Below are 21,156 nucleotides of genomic sequence, written 5' to 3'. Positions count from 1 at the left end.
TCGATTGTAAGCTATTGTATATAAGTGTAAAAACCAGTATATATTGTAATCCACATAAATAAAGTACTCAATCAATCAATCATCATATGTCTCTCTGCCACACTGTCTCTTTATTTCTTTATGTTTCTTTCTGACATCTCTCTATCGACCCCTTCTCTTTTGCTCCACTTTCTCTCCACAAACTTGACTCTTTTCCCATATCACCAAACACTCATATCACAATAAATCTTCCTTCTCTCTCTATCATTATATGTCTCTCTGCCACTTTGTCTCTTTATTTCTCTCTCTATCTCTCTCTCGAACCATTAACTCTCCTGACACCCACCTGTTCCCTCTCATTACCAGTGTGACATCTGAGTTGTATGACCAATAATCGCGCGGCGATATATGTTCACACTCACCTCATGCTATATACTGACATTCACTGTTGACACACTGTCAGCGCATTCCTTACACATAGCATCAATGCTCCCCATTTAAAACTAATGCTGTCAATTTGAATTGAATGTAACTACTGTGATCTGAACGACATCTCATTGACGAGACTATCATGCACATTGAGTGGTTAGTAACAGGGGTGGGGGAGAAAGATAGTCACGATAGTCACCATAGATCGTGTAGGTGTGGAGAGGGAATTACGATCATGAGCGGGGTTTGTTCACGATAGATCATGTGGTGGGGGAAGGGATATCATGATCATGAAGGTAGTCCCTTCGCGGCTTCTGTTGGAACACGTTGATCAGTCGCCATTAGTCGAGTGTCAGATGCGCGCGAAAATTCAAATTTGAGCTCTCGAGTTTAGTGGACTATTATTCAATGGTGAATCAAGATAGATTGTTAATTTGTAATCAATTTGTAATTTCCATTTTTTGTATACTATTCAACGGGGTTGTTGTCAAGTTTTCATAGCTGAGAGTTTTTTAGTATTCATTCATTTATTTATTGTATAAAATACTATAATCATAATACAATTATGACATTGGAGGAAAACCTAGGCTGAGCCTGTACTATTTCTCTCCAAAAATTTTGATAAAATGTTAATGTTGTCCAAAAGATAAGGCAATGTAATCACACACTGCTTTGTCACTTGATTTTCGGTCCAAGAATGATGATTTGAAATTTTGAATTTTGTATCTGATAGGAAATCGAGATTTACATTATTTGATTAATCAATCTGTATCTACGATTTTTCAATACTATTCAAAGGAGTTATGAAGTTTTTATAGCCAAATGTACAGTATTTGATGGGAAAATTCAGCCCAGTTGCACAGAAACCGGTTGAATTTGAACCGTGATTAATTTCACGAGAACCAATCAGAGTAGGCGTTTCTGAAAAGACGGCTTCTCTGATTGGTTGTCGAAGAATTAATCACGGTTAAAATTTAACCGGCTGTTGTGCAACCGGAACTGAGAGTTTTTTAGTGTTTCATAGGAAATCGAGATAGATTGTTGAATTGATTTGCAATAATTAATTAATCTATGATCTCAGATTTTTCATATTATTCGAACGAGTTTTCAAAACTGAGTTTTTTGTATTTGGTAGGAAATCGAAATAAATAATTAATTTAAAAACAATTTGTTATCTTTGATTTGGTTTGTGTACTATTTTTAGGTGCTATGAAGTCTTTATAACTAGGTGTTTAGTATCATTTGATCAAAATGGTTGATTCTTAAACAATCTGTGATCTCAAATTCCAATCGTATAGTACTATTTTGGAAAGTAATGGAGTTTTTATGGAGTCAGTCTGAAATCACCGCTCTCTTAAAATGTATGACATTTTAATGGATACGAAAGCATGATGTGATATGATTGAAAAGACTTTGAACTTGAGTGATTGAATTCAATTTTGTGATTGTTCAGACGACATGAGGAAGGTTGATCAAATATCATCTTGTCACAGGTAAGGTTCTGATTGAGACTGAGATTTTAAATTTTTGTGATATTCATTCTGGATAGGAAATTCAGGGCAGAAGCTACTGACGAAGTTTGATTGCTATGAGAACTGATAGAATTATCTTAGAGATCGTTAATGATGGGCTTTTTTTAGCACATTATTTAGATAATACCATACTACTTAGATCATGTTTCAGTACAAGTTATACTTAAAATGTGTACGAGAAACACATACATCAAATCTGTCACTTCTGAGATGAAGGAAAGAGTACCTATTCTCCTATCTTCCTCCACTGCCATTATAACGTGGACCCCAGTGGACCCCGGGGCTAGAGAGCTCGCTCATGTCCATTTTACATATTTTCAAATCTGCAGCTTGTGATAAATGAAAGCATATCACATGTGAATAAATATAACTTAATAGGTCACTCTGTATGGGTGGGTAAATCTTAAAAAAATGATACTCATGAATATCCTTCCTATTAACACTGTATTTGAAGAGTTAGAGAAAGTATATGTAGAAGAGAGAGGGAATGTTAGAGAATGTCAAAATCGTGACGTGAGAATAACGGACTAATGGCAGGAAGCCACGCCTCCCAGCTCCCATACTCTCTTCTGATTGGTGGATTGGAACGCCTACTGGTGTAGTTCTCAATTCTGCAAGTAGATGGCTCTAGCTACTGATTTTTTCCTATACACAACAAAACATTTCTGAGTCCAACTCCGGAATGCACGTGGAATACCAATTAACCGTGTTACTATAGAGCTTACTTGACTTGACAACTTTCTCATCAACTAGATTTCATTTTTTCTTCATAATTATACTTTCCAAGTTATGAAAACCTTGATCCAGGTAAACTTGACTTCAATTTTCCAAAATCACTCACTCAACTCATAAGCTAAAAATTTGAGTTCACGTATACTTGTCTAATGTAAGAGCAGCTTCATTCCGTATTCGATGTAGACTCATCGCTACTGTTAGTAATGATGCCTTGTGAGGTCCACGTGATAATGGCAGTGTTTGATGAGCAATGGTATTGCTATCCTTGTCTATCATTCAACAATGTGGATAGCGCTATCTCTTTCTCGCTTTGCTGTGTTACCAGATCGTCTTTCTACAATGTAGAATTGATAATCAATCAACAAAATATTCAATCTTTTTATGAAAATTCATTATGAGATAATAAAAAAATTAAATTTCTTACTCGACAAAATAAAATTTATTCTAAAAAACGAGAATGAGCCGTTAATATTAAATAAATTTACAATAAAACGGAATTTCAAGTTGATCAGTTGAGTAGTTGAGACGCGATGATGAGTCATTCGTGAATTTCCTATCCCGTACGTGTAGGCTGTAAGCCAATTCTCTCCTTTAGTTCATTATAATTATATCATTTAGAATATTATATATGAAACAGTGGATTGGAAAAAATCATTTTCAATGTCACCCCACAACTGTCTCATCAGCAAGCTCATGAATAAAATCGAAGCAAATATTCGATAAAATCGTCAGATGACCAGATTCAAACGAATGCATTCATAGACCGCTCACCGGAGCTGTCAAAATGGCGGTTGAAATTGTCATACACCTACGCAGACAACAAAGGGCAGACAGATTGCGCACGGTTATAAATAGATCAGCAAGTTCACAACATATACTAACCATATATACATATATACTAACCTTAAATACATATACTAACCTCGGGTAGAGGAACACAGAATCGAAAAGCCCAACTGTCCTATCAAGCTACAGGTCAGCCCGACAGTGATATTCCCTTGAGAGGGGTCGTACCTATTTCTCCCCCTGACTCCCTCTATTTTCTCCCCCGACTACTCCAAACACTGACCCCCCTAACAAAAGCGTAGGTTGGACGTGAACAATCCCACAAACTGTCTGAAGCAATACATGAGGTGGTAGAGAATGACGGATGACATTCATTTCATCCTGATTTCAGTTCATCCAGTGTTACATGTTTTCGTTCTATGTGTTTATTGTTTGAAATTATCGAGACATTTTTTAAAATAGTAGGCTATTTTCTATCCCGTTTTTTCCAGTAGGCTATGAAAACCCTCTCCCGTTCCCGTTTTTTTCTCCCGATCTGTTTTTGTAAGAATCTAATGAATATAGGAATGCGATCTTCTTATGTCGAGGAGACTTGGAAGATAGAATTATTATTCATAATTCTATTTAACCCTTAGACAACTAACGGGGCAATATGTCCCAGCAGAAATGACCAACCTCAGACTACAACTGGGACAATATGTCCCAAAAGAAGTTCATCGAATCCCAGTGGGTGAATGGATCATCTTAACTACACAGTAATGAATCCCAGCGGTAGTCTAGGGTCTATTCTGTAAAATACATCAGATGTTTAGAACTATCTGATCGCCATATTATTGTGAATTGAAGTTATATTGTGGTTATATGCTCTCATGCATGCATGTGTCAGATGCTGGTTTTGTGCTGAATGAAGCTGTTCTAATGTGATTTGCAGTGTCATTTTGAGTTGAAAGTGAGTGAATAACTTCATCTAATGTCAATAATAACATGTGAAATTGGAATTGCAAAGCTATTTACTAAATTTTATTCATTTTATCTTTTTTTTTGTATTGAGACATATTATCCCAATGATAAAATTCGTTATTTGGTATTTGACGGGACAAGCTTCATACAACGTATTTGGTAGTCTAAGGGTTAAGCTTACATGAATTAGCATCATGAGAACTGAAAATTCCCAGCTAAGAAAATGAGTTTCATAGGTCTCGAACCCACAACCTTTCGAAATCTATACTACTAAATTCTTTATTCTTTGATTCATACAATAAGAACATCATCATAATTATTGGGAGATAAAAAATGAGTGAACCTTCTGCTATTCCTCTCACAAATTTAGATAAGGTTACACATAGTCCGAAATAGGTTGAGTCTTGTAGATGTTTACTTCACAAAATTTCAAGTCCTTCATTATATTAACAAAGTAGAAATAAATACAGAGGATCACAGCACCCTCATAATATAATTCAAAATGATCTGGAGATGGAAATGACCGAGATATTGCAATTATTGAAATGGTAATGAATTAATTATTATTATCAAACGAAAATCCAAATTAAATGCTGTAATTCACCCCGAAGACTTTTGCTACGTTTAATATTGACAACAGGGTAAACAGCTAGATGGAAATCTTATCAATATTTGCAAGAGCAGAAGTCTTCAGGGTGAATTACAGCATTTAATTTGGATTTTCGTTTTACGATAATAATCAATTTATTAGTATTCCGATAATTACAATATTCCAGTCATATCCATCCGTAGATAATTTTGAATTATATTATGAGGGTGCTGGTTATCCTCTGTATTTATTTATAATTTGTAAAAATAATGAAGGACTTGAAATTTTGTGATGTAAACAAATACAAGTCCTATTTCGGACTATGTATAGCCTTATCTAAATTTGGGAGAGGAATAGCAAAAGGTTTCCTTATTTTTCCTCTCCCTATCATTTTGATGATGTACTCATTGTATGAATCGAAGAATAAAGAATTTAGCAGAATATATTTCGAAAGGTTGCGAGCTCGAGACCTATGAAACTCATTTTTTTTGCTGGGAATTTTCATTTCTCATGAAGATTATTCACATGATATTATATCATCACTCTATATTTTCAAGTTTCCTAGACATAATGAGATTGCATTCCATAATAAGAAAACAAAGATATTGTCAAATTTCACTAAAAATTTATTAAGAACTTCAAAACAGAACCATGGTTTCACGTGGTTAACCAACGCATCATCAGCTGTACTGAGAAAAAGAAGTACAGCTGATGATGCGTTGGTTCACTACGTGAAACCTTGGTTCTGTTTTAAAGTTTTTAATAAATTTTTAGTGAAAATATATTTAGTGATAATATAAATTTAGTGACAATATCTTTGTTTTCTTATTATGGAGAGATTTCACAACATCACCATCAATTCTACTAATTTTATTAGATTGCATTCCCATATTCATTTGATTCTTACAAAAGAAAACACAAATCGGGAGAGTAAAACTGTAATTGGAGAGAGACTTCACCTATTTCGGACTATTTATGAACTTATCTGAATTTGGAAGAGGAATAGCACAAGGTTCCCTTATTTCTTCTCTCCCTACGATAACACCCGAAACAAGTCATGTCTGTAATGAGATGTCATGATAAGGATGCCAGTGTTTCTTCGAATTTGAACTTCCAAGTGGCCCTACCAAAATACTGAAACTGTAATTGATAAATCATGATTGTAAATAGATGAGAGGAGCAACCGTTTTCAAGTGGTTTGCACCATGTCTTTGTATACCTGAGACAGACAAGCTATTCGAAATTTACATTAATCTATTCATCCATCAAATAACGGGGATAGGGATGCATCACGATTATGAACTCCCGTGAAATTCGTGAATATTATTTTATAGAGAGTTTCCAGAGAAATGAATCCTATCATATTGAGCGAGCAATTTCTGTATATCTGTTCATATTTTTATATCTGGTTATCTGGTAATTTATGTTCAACGGATCTCGAAAACGGCTCCAACGATTCTCACGAAATTTGGAACATAGTAGGTTAATGATATGAAAATTCGATTGCACTAGATTTCATCCCTGGGAAAACTCGCGGAAGGACATGAAAAGGATAATTCATCCGTAGAAAAACAGATGATAATTTCGTCGTCTGTCGGTAACAGAAGATGCGTGTGCCTGTGTGGGAGATCAGCTGTGTAATCAATCAGCTTACCGTATCTCGCGAGAAATCTAAAAATGACATGATCAAAATGATCTTATTTGTTTACATGACATGGTATATCATAATAATCAAAGTTCATCATTATTTCACAGCTTTAAGTGATCAGTGAGTGTTATTTTGTTATTCAATTTGGTTTGTAAAAATCTAGATCATAACTTTTTTGTTTTCAAATGTTTGGACTGAAAATTGAACCTGAATACGAGTGTATGGAACATAACCTATTTTCTGTACTACTTATAGTGTATCAATCGAAATTCGGGGAAAGAACAGTTCTGGGCTGTGCCTGTTAGTCCTTCCCCGATCATTTTAAAGAATTTTGTTTTGTTCATCAATATTTCATGAACAAATAACGAGCGAAGCTCGGTACCCCGATATTTATTAGTAATACAAGAAAAAGTATTCAAATCCAAGAGCGAAAATCAAAATCGGGACCTCAAACTCTTGCAGTCAGAGAGAAGAGAAACTTTCGAGTTGGATAATCCCCATAGGAAAAATTTCATCTGACTTACAATATTGTGACACCATCATGAAGCCAGTGTCATATCATGTTATGAATGACAATATCTCTGCAACTTTCCGTCCTCCACAAATGTTTTAATCAAATTAGAGTTCTGCCACAGAAGTGCTACTCATCCTGTTTTGACAAGCACTCGCTTTTTTACGAGCTGTCATGAGTATTGTACAGTGAAATTCATCACAAACCGTCAGCGTGTGTTAAACAAAGAGAGATGGTGTTACTTTTGAGATATACTGACAGTGTCAAAAGTTTTGAACTGTTTGAAGTGTCAGTTGAAACTGTCAGCATTATTTGAATTGGGAGTATTGATGCTTTTTATGAGCGATACTGACAATTTCAAGTTTTTGAACGATTGGAAGTGTCAGTATAAACTGTCAGTATTGGTTTAATGGGGGGAATCGATGTTATTTATGAGGAAAACTGACAGTTTCAAGTGTTTTATATATATTTAAAAGCGAAATGGCACTCACTGACTGACTGACTCACTTACTCGCAGAACTAAAAATCGTTCAAATTTAGTAGGTATGTATGTTCAGTTGGCCCTTTAGAGGCGCACTAATAAGAACGGTTTTTTTTTTATTATTATAATTTTTACAAGAAGCACTGAATGGGAGAGAAAAACTAAGGATACTCCTTGTACTATTTCTCTCCCAAATTTAGATAATAATTTAAAAGTCCGAAATGAGGTTATGATTCCACTTTTCAGAAATTTAGTTCTTTTTCACTCAAACACAACTAAAACTAAGAATTTTGAAAAAATTTCCAAAGATTCGCCCAAAATCTGCGGTTTCTTTTTTGCTTTTTCCAAGATTTATCGAGAACAAATGAACAGAAATTGTTTAAATTTAGTACATAATCTAAGCTAGGGTGTAATAATGTTGTGTTGGAAGGAATTTGAAATAACGCTAAAGATACGCCCAAAATCTGCGTTTTTTCAGCGTTTTTTTGCGCTTTGTCAGCCTTATCGAGAACAAATAAACAGAAAATGTTCAAATTCACTACAGAAGCTCAGCTGGGGTGTAATAATGTTGTGTTAGAAGGAATTTGAAATTACGCCAAAGATACACCCAAAATTGGCGTTTTTTTGCGTTTTCTCAGTCATTTCATCAAGTATTAGACAGAAAATTTTCAAATATGGTACAGAGGTTTAGCTAGGGTCTAGGAATTTTGTGATGATGTGACTTTAATATTTCATCAAAGATACGCCCAAAATCAGCGTTTTTCCAACGTTCTCCTCACCTTTTCTGCGTTTTCTCAGTACTTCGACTTTCTGGTGGAATGGAGCATGCTCAAATGAAAAATGCAGGCGATCGAAGCGAGCCCGCTTATCTCATTTTTGGACCATCCAGTCGTGGGTCCAGGCTAGACGGATATGGCGAGTGAAGCGAGCCTGACGGCTAGTTTACTTATAAAATTCACTAAAAAAAATTTACTTATAAAACTTCAAACTGGCACCATTGTTTGAATCGTGGACATTTGTGTAATTTAATAACGAATTCTGACACTATCAAGTATTTTTAAATGTATGAAGTGTCAGTAAAAACTGGCAGTGTTGATTGATTGATAGAAGATGGAGTCATTCATCAGGAATGCTGAAATTTCAAAGTAAATCTCACCATAACAACGATCTACAGTGTACAGTATGGTTCAAAATTGTTTATTTCAACTTTAGTGAAGTCCACGTTATAATTGCAGTGTTAGATAAGCAATGGTATTGCTATCCTTGTCTATCATTCAACAAAGTGGATAGCGCTATCTCTTTCTCGCTTTGCTCTGTTGCCAGATCGTCTTCCGAAAGTGTAGATTTGATAATTAATTAACGAAATATTTCATCCCAATTATGAGAAATCATTATTAAATTATACCAAAATATTACTTCTTGAAATATGATTGATTATTTTAAACGAGAATTAACAGTTAATATCAATAAACCTGTTTCAGCTACCGTCTATAGAAGGCATTGACGTATTTCATCTCAATTATAAACATTTATTATGATATTATAGAAAAATATAAACTCTTGCTTAATGGAATAAAATGGATAATTTTAAACGAGGATGAACAGTTAATATTACATCAATAGACCTGCATCAGCTACCGTCTATAAAAGGCATTGACAAGACAGAGGATCGGCAGCGTGTTCCCCCTATCTTTCTCCACTGCCATTGTAACGTGAACCTCACTATGGAATATTCTTATTCAAATCTGCTCCACTCCTGATTCACGTGTGCTATATTTTTTTGTCTGATTTGAATATAATTTGATACAGTATTAATCCTCAAAGGGACTCTAAGTGAATTGTCATGCACAAGGGTGAAGCTTTTCTTATTCAGATATGAATTGATATGATTGTGAGGTCCACGTAATAATGACAGTGGAGAAAGTTGGAAGAACTGCGTTGCCGATTCTCTGTTTTGTCACTGCCTCGTATCGAAGATAACTTTCACTGTTATATCTGATGTATTGTTCATTCTTGTTTACAATGATCGTGAAGAAAATACATCTTCCATTCATATGATATCAAATTTTTATAATTTGGATTCAAAAGTCCGTTAATCAATCACATTCCTTCATTACTAGGAAACGATTTGTCAGCGTTGCGGAGCTGGAAGAGGATAGCGCTATCTACTCTGTTGAATGATAGACAAGGATAGCAACATCGATGCAAATCAAATACTGCTATTATAACGTGGACCTCAATATACGTGAACCAAACCTCATAGAGTCTGAATACCACTTTCTCCTGGATCTAAATAATACAATCTCATTAATCCTACCAACGAATTGAATCTCACTTAAATTTCCATATATTGAGATCAGAAATCAGTTCTATAGCTGTGAGGAATCCGTTGTTATTTGAATCAATAGGGAAACCTCTCTATGAAGCGACCGTTCCAATAATATCATCTACACAAGAGCCGATTGTGGGTGGCGTCAAATTAATCCGATCATATCGTATTGAATAAACATTCTCTGCAGCTGCTTCAGTCTTCACCAATTTTCACTGATATTCATCAATATTCACCAATATTCATGAATATTTCTTTGGACAGATATTCAGTGAATGGAGCAGCTCCAATATGTCTTCATGTAACTTATATGATTGTGTTGAAAAATATCATAAATTGGAATAAACTTGAAAAACGAATAATTTCAAAGTAACAAATTGTTTCTGATCTCACATTGATAACGTTGTGTACAGATTATTGTATGCAGAATGAAATAGAATTCCATTAGTCATTCAATATTTACAAAAATACATCGACTTCGTCAAAATACATCTTTTTCAAATCACTATTATTCATTAGACAGTTTTTAAAATACAAGAATAAAATTAACAAGTCATGTAATAGTATTTGATGTCACGTGGACGGGAAAGCGAGAATAATGTTTCTAATCAGGGCATATAATAATCGAGGCACCTGATCTAAAGAAGAATTATTAGGAAATAGAAAACATTACCTGCTTGTGCTGAAGTTACTACATGCATCCTATAAACATATCCTAGTTTACAAATAAATCCGAATCAGGAATTTCGTGATTTTAGTTGACAAAACATCCACATGGAGCGCTGAAGGCGGAATTTAGATTTGGTGTTCCTATTATTTCGGATTTAGGAAACATACTCGACTGTGAAAGAGTAGAGTATACTGTAATGAGAATCATATGCTTATTCGTTCTGCAAACAGCTGTTTACCGGCTTGATTTCATGCATGAAGAACAGCTTAAATTGAATGACTATGACAAAAATTTTATCTGGGAAGAGATATCTCCAAGAAAATAGAGGATGTAAGTGCACAACCAAACACACAGGTTTATACAGATTAGATTTCTTTATTTAAGTATGTTACAATATTTACTGGCTTATACACTAATTTACATTAAATGACGATAATGCTAGTTATTCAACGAATTTCACAAAGTATAGATGATTAATCAATGAAAATAAATATCGAATGTAATTAGAATAACGATAAAATATAATAATGTGATGTAACTTCATGAATCGGCGGTGTCTCAACAAATAGTTGTCGATTCTCTTGCAGAATCAAATGAGAGATGGAGAGAAACAAATTGTGAAAAATGTTAATTGAATCGTGAATATATGTCAGATCCACACAAAATATATTATCAAACGAAAATAGAAATCCTGTTTCCAGCATTCAACTTTGGATTTTTGTTTGACAACAATCATTTATCAATTACTATTCGAACAAAAAAATGCAATTTCACATTATTTTCAATCTGTAGATTCTTCACTGAATACTTCACATGAAATGAATTTGGAACAGCTTTCAAAATGAATTTTTGAGTACGAACTCATTCGTGATTAATTATTATTATACGGAAATCCCAATTAAATCCTGTAATTCACTTCGAAGACTCCTGCATTTAATCAATATTTTTGTTCAATAATGATTTTTCATTGATTCGCATTTGAACAAATGTATCTTCCAATTCATTTCCATCTGTAGTCATTTGTGATAAGGGCACAACTAAACTTCTCACACAGCACATGTCAATGAGACAAAAAAATCGTGGAAAAATGTTCAGTGAATGGTAAATATATGTCAGATTCACACGTGGATATTAAACAGAATTAAAATCCTGTTTCAAGCATTCAACTTTGGATTCTCGTTTGATCTTAGCAATTTATGAAATACCATTTGAACAAAACAAAAAATGCAATTTCACATCAATTTCCATCTGTATATTATTTTCCACTTGATATAAAATGAATTCGAAACAGTTTTCAAAATGAATGCAGCGTTCAAGTACGAACTAATTTGTGATTTTTGATGGGTGGTTCATATCAATTCAACTCCAGTACAAATTTCCAACTGATTGTGAGCTGTGGAGTCCCTGGGGTGGTACGATAACAGAACTTTCCCTCAGCAACAGTTTGTTGTTCCCAAGTGATTTATAGCAACAGACGAACAGTGCTGTAGTGGTACTCCACCAAGTTATACTATATCACGATTGTATCTGACCTGTTTATATTATGTCTGAGTTTAATACGTGAGATAAAATAAAATATGGTGAGCTAGCTTCATGTTCTAATGGCCGTATTTGATCAACATTGGTGTTGCTATCATTCGACAAATCAGATTGATGGCATTGAATATGCAACATACAATATGCCATACAAGAGAAACTTGCAAGCCTCACTTCATCAAACTGGGTATACTGACTCTGCCATCTCTATATATTATATTCCAATTTGATAAGTGTGAAGAAGAATTCTAACAACTTTCACAAACATAATGAATATCATGCTTACAATACTAGGAATAGGGAAAAAAAATGAAACCAAATCTCAGATTGAGTAAGAGCATGAAAAGCTACCCCTATTTACAGTTGTTATTTCACAATGAACTACCAATTGAAGTTAAGAACCTGCCTCAAGGAAAATTTGAAGTTGCCATTTCACAAATGCCAAAAGAAAAGGCTTACTACTCTACTGAAGAGTTTTTAATTGATAGCATATAACGTTTTCTACTTAGAATGAAAATGTGACTTACATTGTAAGAATAGTATTGTGATTACTATGTTATGACTCTATATAGTAGTACTAGTTGTAGTGTTAGTCTTTGTGTTTCTCTTTTAATATATAACGAATTGCTATTTATCTATATGCTGTGTAAATGTAATGTTTCGAAATATTTTGCTATACCTACTGATATTATTGAAAATGTTCATTCAAGTTTTATTAAGAATAAGATGTTGACGAAAAATGTATTTATGCTAGTGACTTACATCATGTAATCTTGAACTTTTGACGAGGCCTGAAATGTACTGTACAAATGTATTTATTGGTCAATAAAACAAATTTATTTATTTATTAATATTTACTTCACTAGAATCTGTCAGCATTTATATAGCACTAGCCGTCAGGCTTGTTTCGTTCGCTCTATCTATCTAGCCAGGGGGCTTCACCCCCTGGACTCCCGTCCAAAAATGAGATCAGCGGGCTCGCTTCGCTCGCCTGCATTTTTCATTTGAGCATGCCTCATTCAATCAGAAAGTCAAAGCTGAGAAAGCGCAATAAAACGCTGGAAAAACGCAGATTTTGGGCGTATCTTTGGCGTTATTTCAAATTCCTTGTAACACAATATTATTACACCCTAGCTCAGCTTCTGTACTAAATTTGAACAATTTCTGTTCATTTGTTCTCGATAAATCTGGGTAAAAGCAAAAAAACGCAAGAAAAACGAAGATTTTGGGCGTATCTTTAGAAATTTTCTCAAATCCGTTCTTAGTGCGCCTCTAAAGGGCCAACTGAACATACCTACCAAATTTTAACTTTTTTGGTCCGGTAGATTTTTAGTTCTGCGAGTGAGTGAGTGAGCCAGTCAGTCAGTGAGTGAGTGCTATTTCACTTTTATAATATAGATAGGATATTGATTTTATTCGGCATGAATGATGACAGTTTAACAAATAAAATATATTTCTTAGTTATTGAGAAGTAACTTCCACGTTATAATGGCAGTACTCGATTAACATTGGTGTTGCTATCCTTGTCCATCATTCGACGAAGCATAGATAGCGCTGTCCTTCTCTAGCTCCACAACGTTGCGGATCGTTGCCCTTTAACAATGTAGAAATATGATCATTAGAGAATTTGAATAAAAATTGACTAAAAATAGGTTATGTTTATCATTTCATAGGCTGAGTTTTGTCAAATTTTGAGTCCAAAATATGAATAGGAATTTAGAATTTAGATGAGTTGAAAACCAAATTGAATAAATTATTTCACTCAATCATCGCTGATAACTGGAAAATACTGTATAAATAAAATTATAAATATTTCTCTTGGCGGATTGAATATAATTGATTATTTCAAACAAGGATGAAAAGGAATTTCATGAGTTATACTATTATTAACTATCCTCTATAGAAGTCAGTGGCAAGGTGAAGAAGAATCGGTAATGCTGTTCTCCTATAGTTTTTCACTGTCATTATAACGTGGAATCCACTATATTCACTATATTTATCCTTTCTTCTTTCAGGGCTATATATTATTGACACATATATTAGAAAACCATCAAATACCCTATATTTCATTGCAGCACTACTCATTTGTATTACTACTATAGTATTACAATAGTAGTTTCTTTTGTATAATTCTGGACTTTCGTATAACTGACTTTCTTTTAACTCATATGACGTTTGTTTTTAACATTATTGTAATGTTTTGCAACAATAAAGAATGATTTGATTTGATTTGAGGTCCACGTTATAATGGCAGTGTTTTATTAGCAATGATATTGCTATCCTTGTCTATCATTCAACAAAGCGGATAGCGCTATAACTTTCTCGCTTTGCTCTGTTGCCAGATCGTTTTTAACAATGTAGAAATATAATCAATATTCAAAGAAATATAAATATATAATCCATTAAGAAATTTTAACATAAATTTACCAAAAATAGGTTATGTTTATCACTTTATAGGCTGAGTTTTGTCCAGAATATAAACTAGAAATTTGGAATTAAGATGAGTTGAAAACCAAATTGAATAAATTATTTCACTTAATCATCACTGATAACTGAAAATGGGATGGAATTGTTGGAGAATGAAATTTCTTACTTGATAGAAAATAATTGATCATTCTGAACGAGAATGGACAATTAATATTGGATGAATAAACCTGTATCAGCTACCGTCAAGAAGGCATTGACAAGACAGTGAGGATCGGCAACGTTGTTCTCCTATCTTTCTCTACTGCCATAATAACGTGGACCTCACTATACTAACATTATTGATTTTAGTGTTGAAATGAAATTGATGATGCTTGACAGCTTTTAATGTATTTTTCAACCTCACTCAAAGTTTTTCTCCATACCATTGTTGAAAATGCATTATATAGTTCTGCAAATGTGAAGCCTTGTACATTCTCCTATATAAAGGTCCATGTTATAATGGTAGTGAAGAAAGATAAACGAACAACGTTGCCGAACCTCTGTTTTGTCAATGCCTTCCATAGAGAGTAGCTGATACATTGATGTAATATTATTAACTGTTCATTTCCGTTCAAAATGATCAATTATGTTTTTTTTTTCAAGCGAGAAATTATATTTCTCAATAATTCCATACTGAATGTTCATAGTAGGGATGAAATATCTTGTTAATTAACCATCAATTCTATATTGTCATAAGACAGAGCAGATACAGAGAGCGCCATGCGCTTTGTTGGATGATGGACGAGGATAGCGATACCTAATCAAACACTGTCATTATAGCTTGGACCACACTATACCAATATAACTCCATTTTAGATTTGAATGAGAAAACCACTTCTTTGGACTCAGGGGACCTTGAAAAGTATAGGAATTTAGAATTTAGATGAGTTGAAAACCAAATTGAATAAATTATTTCACTTAATCATCACTGATAACTGAAAATGAAATGGAATTGTTGGAGAATGAAATTTCTTACTTGATAGAAAATAATTGATCATTCTGAACGAGAATGGACAATTAATATTGGATGAATAAACCTGTATCAGCTACCGTCAAGAAGGCATTGACAAGACAGTGAGGATCGGCAACGTTGTTCTCCTATCTTTCTCCACTGCCATCATAACGTGGACCTCACTATACTAACATTATTGATTTTAGTGTTGAAATGAAATTGATGATGCTTGACAGCTTTTAATGTATTTTTCAACCTCACTCAAAGTTTTTTTCCATACCATTGTTGAAAATGCATTATATAGTTCTGCAAATAAGCCTTGTACATTCTCCTGTATAGAGGTCCATGTTATAATGGTAGTGAAGAAAGATAGGCGAACAACGTTGCCGATCCTCTGTCTTGTCAATGCCTTCTATGGACGGTAACTGAAACATTGATGTAATATTATTAACTGTTCATTTCCGTTCAAAATGATCAATTATGTTTTTTTTTTCAAGCGAGAAATGATATTTCTCAATAATTCCATACTGAATGTTCATAATAGGGATGAAATATCTTGTTAATTAACCATCAATTCTATATTGTCATAAGACGATCTGGCAACAGAGCAGATACAGAGAGCGCCATGCGCTTTGTTGAATGATGGACAAGGATAGCGATACCTAATCAAACACTGTCATTATAACTTGGACCACACTATACCAATATAACTCCATTTTAGATTTGAAATGAGAAAACCACTTCTTTGGACTCAGGGGACCTTGAAACGTATAGGAATTTAGAAATTGGGGTACCTTAATTTTTCTCGGAAAGCAATACTTTCCTTACCTATGGTAATAGGGCAAGGAAAGTAAAAAGGATGCCTTATAGCTTTTTATGTATGTTCCAACCTCACTCTATGTATTTTTCCTATACAACCATTGAAAATGCATCATGTGAAACTGCAAAAATGTGAAGCATTCTACATTCCCTTAGTTTCTCAATCACACATATTTTGGCTGAAAAATACTTCAAGCTCTGAAGTTTGAAGAGAGGGGAAGTTGCTGCTGGTATCACAAGAAAGTAATCTCTCCACTCATATTATTGACGGGAGTAGTTTGCCATTCCTTGGATTTTGATGATACATCCATCAGCTTGATGAAAAAATGGATCCATCTTGCGGCAGCCATTTTCAAAATCCGGAACGATGAGCCTATTCAAGAAAAGATGAAAGGGAAAGGAGGATACATATATGAACATCCCTTTACATATTTGTTCATATAGAGTCCGCCCTTCACAGCTCAATCTTTGAAGATATTTGGAAAATCGTATTTGCTCAATTCCCAGTCAGATGTTCTTTCATCACAAAGTATGAAACTAATTTTTCCTTCCACCCACTGTCTAAAGTACTTACTTTTCTCCCTCAAATATAATACTAAAGTGTCACTTTTTCGCTCTCGGTAGTAAAAAACAGAAAAACTCCCCTAGGGAGGAAAAGTGATTCCATTTACATAACATGGGAAGCATCTCTATTTCAAAAACTCACATTGTAATAGGTTAGAAGGTCTAAGCTCAGATGAGAAAGCGTAATAGAGGTGTCAGTCATTGAGTCAACTGAATTCAATACCAAAACAAGAAATTTGATCAACTCATGAAATATATGTTTGTATAATATTATATTCTTAATATTAGTAGACAATAAAAATTCATAAAAATTTTTAAATATTTCATTCTATTCAAAATACCAGCCAACAAAAAATATTTTTGATTTGCAAATCAAATCTGAACCGCGTGATCTGGAGTCAGCCATTTTTGATAGCCGCTCAGCTTATAATTGTTATAACTTTTGCCGATAGATAGCGCAATCGGCAGTGCCAATCAGCCGACCGGTTTTTAGGTTTTAGATTTTAGGTTATGTTGTTAGGAAACATTGTCACCAATACGTAAGTTATTAAAATGATTTTATTTGCAGTTTCTATAAAAAAATGTAGATGGAGGAAAAATGTTGTGTACATCACGAGCGAAAAGTACTTTTTCTCCCTCAGGAAAATTGTTGCCCTCGGCTTCGCCTCGGGCTTAAAACTTTTTCCCACAGGGAGAAAAAGTCGTACTTTCCACTCTAGATATACAAATAACTATTGAATTCTCCATCAGGTATCGAAGACGAATCCTACGTCTCGAAGAGTTTATGTAACCTGAATTTATCACTGATATAAGTTTGAATTTGGAGAATTGAAAATTATCTACTCAGCAAATTTATGAGGGATTATTCAATATTCAAAATCAGTTTTATTAACCATCAGGCTTCAAACACAATAGGCAAGTCATACTAAGGCCCTGTTGCACAAAAGCCGGTTAAACTTCAACAATTAATCTTAGCAGATCAATTAAACAGTGATTAAGAAGAAAAAGGAGAATAAGGAGAATAAGCAGAAGGAGCAGAAGAAGGAGAAGAAGGAGAAGGAGGAGAAGAAGGAGAAGAAGTAGAGAGAAGGAGAAGAAGGAGAAGAAGGAGGAGTAGGAGAAGAAGGAGAAGAAGGAGAAGGAGGAGAAGAAGGAGAAGAAGGAGGAGAAGGAGAAGGAGTAGAAGAAGGAGAAGAAGGAGAATAAGGAGAGGAAGGAGAAGAAGGAGAATAAGGAGAGGGAGAAAAAGAGAAGAAGAAGAAGAAGAGAAGAAGGAGAAGAAGGAGAAGAAGGAGAAGAAGGAGAAGGAGCAGAAGAAGGAGAAGAAGGAGGAGAAGGAGAACGAGGAGAAGAAGGAGAAGAAGGAGAAGGAGGAGAAGAAAGAGAAGAAGGAGGAGCTTCATCTTTGTTTACATTATGATTTGATATGTATGGTTTAAAGATGGACTGAAGATAAGAAAACCGTATCTCATTCCATTTATAAAATTTCGATTGGAGCGAACTGAATACGCCAATTTACACCTGACTTATAACACTGTTCCAACAATTGTTATTTTTCTAACAATATATTTCTACAGATGAAAATAAAATTTCTGTTTTTCAGAATGTACGGTGTGGTGGCCCACCAGAACTATGGTCGCCAGGAGCGGCAGCGAGCAGGGGCGCACCAGGGGGGCGGAGGCGGAAGCGGCGGAGTCGGTGGAGGCGGAGGAGGCAGTTCCGCCTCCGCCCAGGGTGACTCCGAGAGGCAGCAGTCGACTCATCATCATCGCTCGGCCAGGCATCCCATCACCAGGAGGTTCCTCAACTACATCAGGCGGAGGCTCCATCCTGAACCAGGTCAGGAACATTCATTGATTTGTTGATTAATTACTGATGGAATGTCTAAATGATACAGATACAATATGATACAGATACAATATGATACAGATACAATATGATACAGATATTGTGTACGATAAAATCACGAAGTTCCAGAAAATATGTGGCACTATACACAGAAACCTCAAAAATAAAACACGACAAGAAACGAGACTGAATTTTTATAATACTATTGCAGTTCCGACTCTCCTATATAGAAGTCAGAATTGGATCCACACGCGGAGAATGGACAGTCGAATTCAAGCTGCAGATATGAGGTTTCTATGGAGTGTATTTGGCTAGACTAGAGTTGATAGAATCAGAAATATTGATATCAGGCAGATTTTATCGGTTGCTTCTCCGCATGAAAGAATAATACAAAATAGACGCAACTGGTGCATCTATTTGGATAGAATGCCACCTGGAAGAATGCCCCTTGAAGTGAGAAACTATAGGCCTACTGGAGAGAGAGAGATGTAGGGAGGCCAAGAAAGAGATGGATACCGGAACAGGTTAATCAATTACCTAATTCCTGTAGTGAAGATGATGATGACGACTAGATAACTGATTTATCGAATGATTTCAAAAATTGACTTACATTTCAAACTGGGACAGAACTATGATTGGTTGATTGATTAATGTTTGAATCTCCTCATTTATTGGTTGAACCATAAGTTTTCCCAACTACATACGGCCGAGGGTGTATCCCAAACCAGGTCAGAACATAATCATTGATTGGTTGATTGATTTATTGGATAAATAATTGATTGGTTAATTGATCCCAAAAAATTGAGCTTCATGTCGAACAAGGACAGATCCAGATAATTAAGTCTCTCTTCTATTATCATTGTTTCCATTCATTCATTTATTGTACAAAATACTACAATCATAATAATATAATTATAGCATTGAAGGAGAAACTAGGCTGAGCCTGTACTATTTTTTCTCTCCAAATATTTTGATAAAAAGTTAATGTTGTTCAAATTTTGAGGTTATGATATCACACACCTAGATGATTATCTAGTGCTTCGTCACTAGATTTTTGGTCCAGGAATAATTATTTGAGGATCAATTATCATTAATGAGACGTAATAATACAGTAATTTAAGAGTTTTTTGAAAATAAAGGGTGCTATAAGATTTTGTATTGTTTTTTTTCAATACAGTGGGATATGATTCTATATGTAGTCTATAATATGGGTAGTATAATAAGGCTAATTGAAAGAATAATAAAAGAGAAATACAAGTGATAATCCGATTTATACTAGTTCACTCCTGGTAGTTCTCACTACATGAAGCCTGATTCTCATTAGTAGAGTTAGTGGTAGAATTCCCTGACAAGTACTAATCATCATGTGAACTCTCTCAATGAGAACTTTCAGGGTAGAGTAGAGTCATGGTGGAGTACTAGTTTCTAGTAGGCCTAGAGTCGAGTAGGATAGCACCGTGGGATGGCACTCTACCATTTGCCTTCCCCCATCACCGCTTCTCACTCTACTCTACTACTACTTTGCTGATGGAAACAGTCTTGAACTTGTAAAGTCGTTGGTTACTTCTGTTTACTATAAAACACACTTTACCTTCTATTTTTTACCTAATTGTAGTAAAAACAGTTACTCGAACAAGTAAGTAGAGTAGAGTTAGCTCAGTAGAGTAAGTATGCCAGTTACTGAACTTCTAATTCTACTAGTGAAAACCAGGTTAGTACTCGAAACTTCAAGGGCCACGCCACATGAAGCGTTTTCAGATGAGTCGGCAGGGCAGGAAGCTCTTCGATCAGCTGATAATCTACTGATTTTCGAACGACAACTAGAGATGTCAATCCCGGGATTCCCGGGAATCCCGGGATCCCGGTCCATTTTTGATACCTAACAATCCCGGGATTTTTCAGCGTCAATCCCGGGATTTTCGGGATTGTAAATCTGAAATTGTGAATCATATTTCTCCAAAAACAATTCAATATGGAATTCATTTACGGTGATGAATATGAGTTTTTTAACCAATTTATTGTTCTAAGTGTTTGACTAATTTATTCTACAGGCACAGCCTACAGTTGCATATTATACATAATATTGATTGTATACTGTACTCTGTACTGGCTTAATAGAATTCGCATTATCAGTTCGCATAATTGGCATAATGGTTGTTATGTCTCTACACTTGTTTCTGTTTACACAGCACCACAATTACCAGTCTAGACGGCGCAATATTTGCAATAGCGCTGCTGGCATTTCCTTGAATTGCGTTCCGAACTTTGAAAAGACTTCAGAAATGAGAAATAAAAAAGCACTAACGATTCACTCTCTGTCTA

General features: G+C 34.7%; 1 protein-coding gene across 2 annotated transcripts in view; it reads left to right on the top strand.

Moving 5' to 3' along the window:
* The window catches only part of LOC120350775 (UV excision repair protein RAD23 homolog B-like), a 259,105-nt gene extending 240,196 nt beyond the window's left edge, over nucleotides 1-18,909 (top strand). For both annotated transcript variants that reach the window (XM_039425554.1, XM_039425553.1), the window contains exon 3: nucleotides 18,590-18,909. In XM_039425554.1, the coding sequence (XP_039281488.1) occupies nucleotides 18,591-18,851 (261 nt within the window). In that variant the 5' untranslated portion in view covers nucleotide 18,590 and the 3' untranslated portion in view covers nucleotides 18,852-18,909. The remainder of the gene's footprint in view (nucleotides 1-18,589) is intronic.
* The last annotated feature ends 2,247 nt before the right edge of the window (nucleotides 18,910-21,156 follow it).

Source organism: Nilaparvata lugens, chromosome 4 (genome assembly GCF_014356525.2).
Source record: "Nilaparvata lugens isolate BPH chromosome 4, ASM1435652v1, whole genome shotgun sequence".
In the NCBI taxonomy this organism is placed as follows: Eukaryota; Metazoa; Arthropoda; class Insecta; order Hemiptera; family Delphacidae; genus Nilaparvata; species Nilaparvata lugens.
This window is presented reverse-complemented; position numbering and strand designations above follow the sequence as displayed.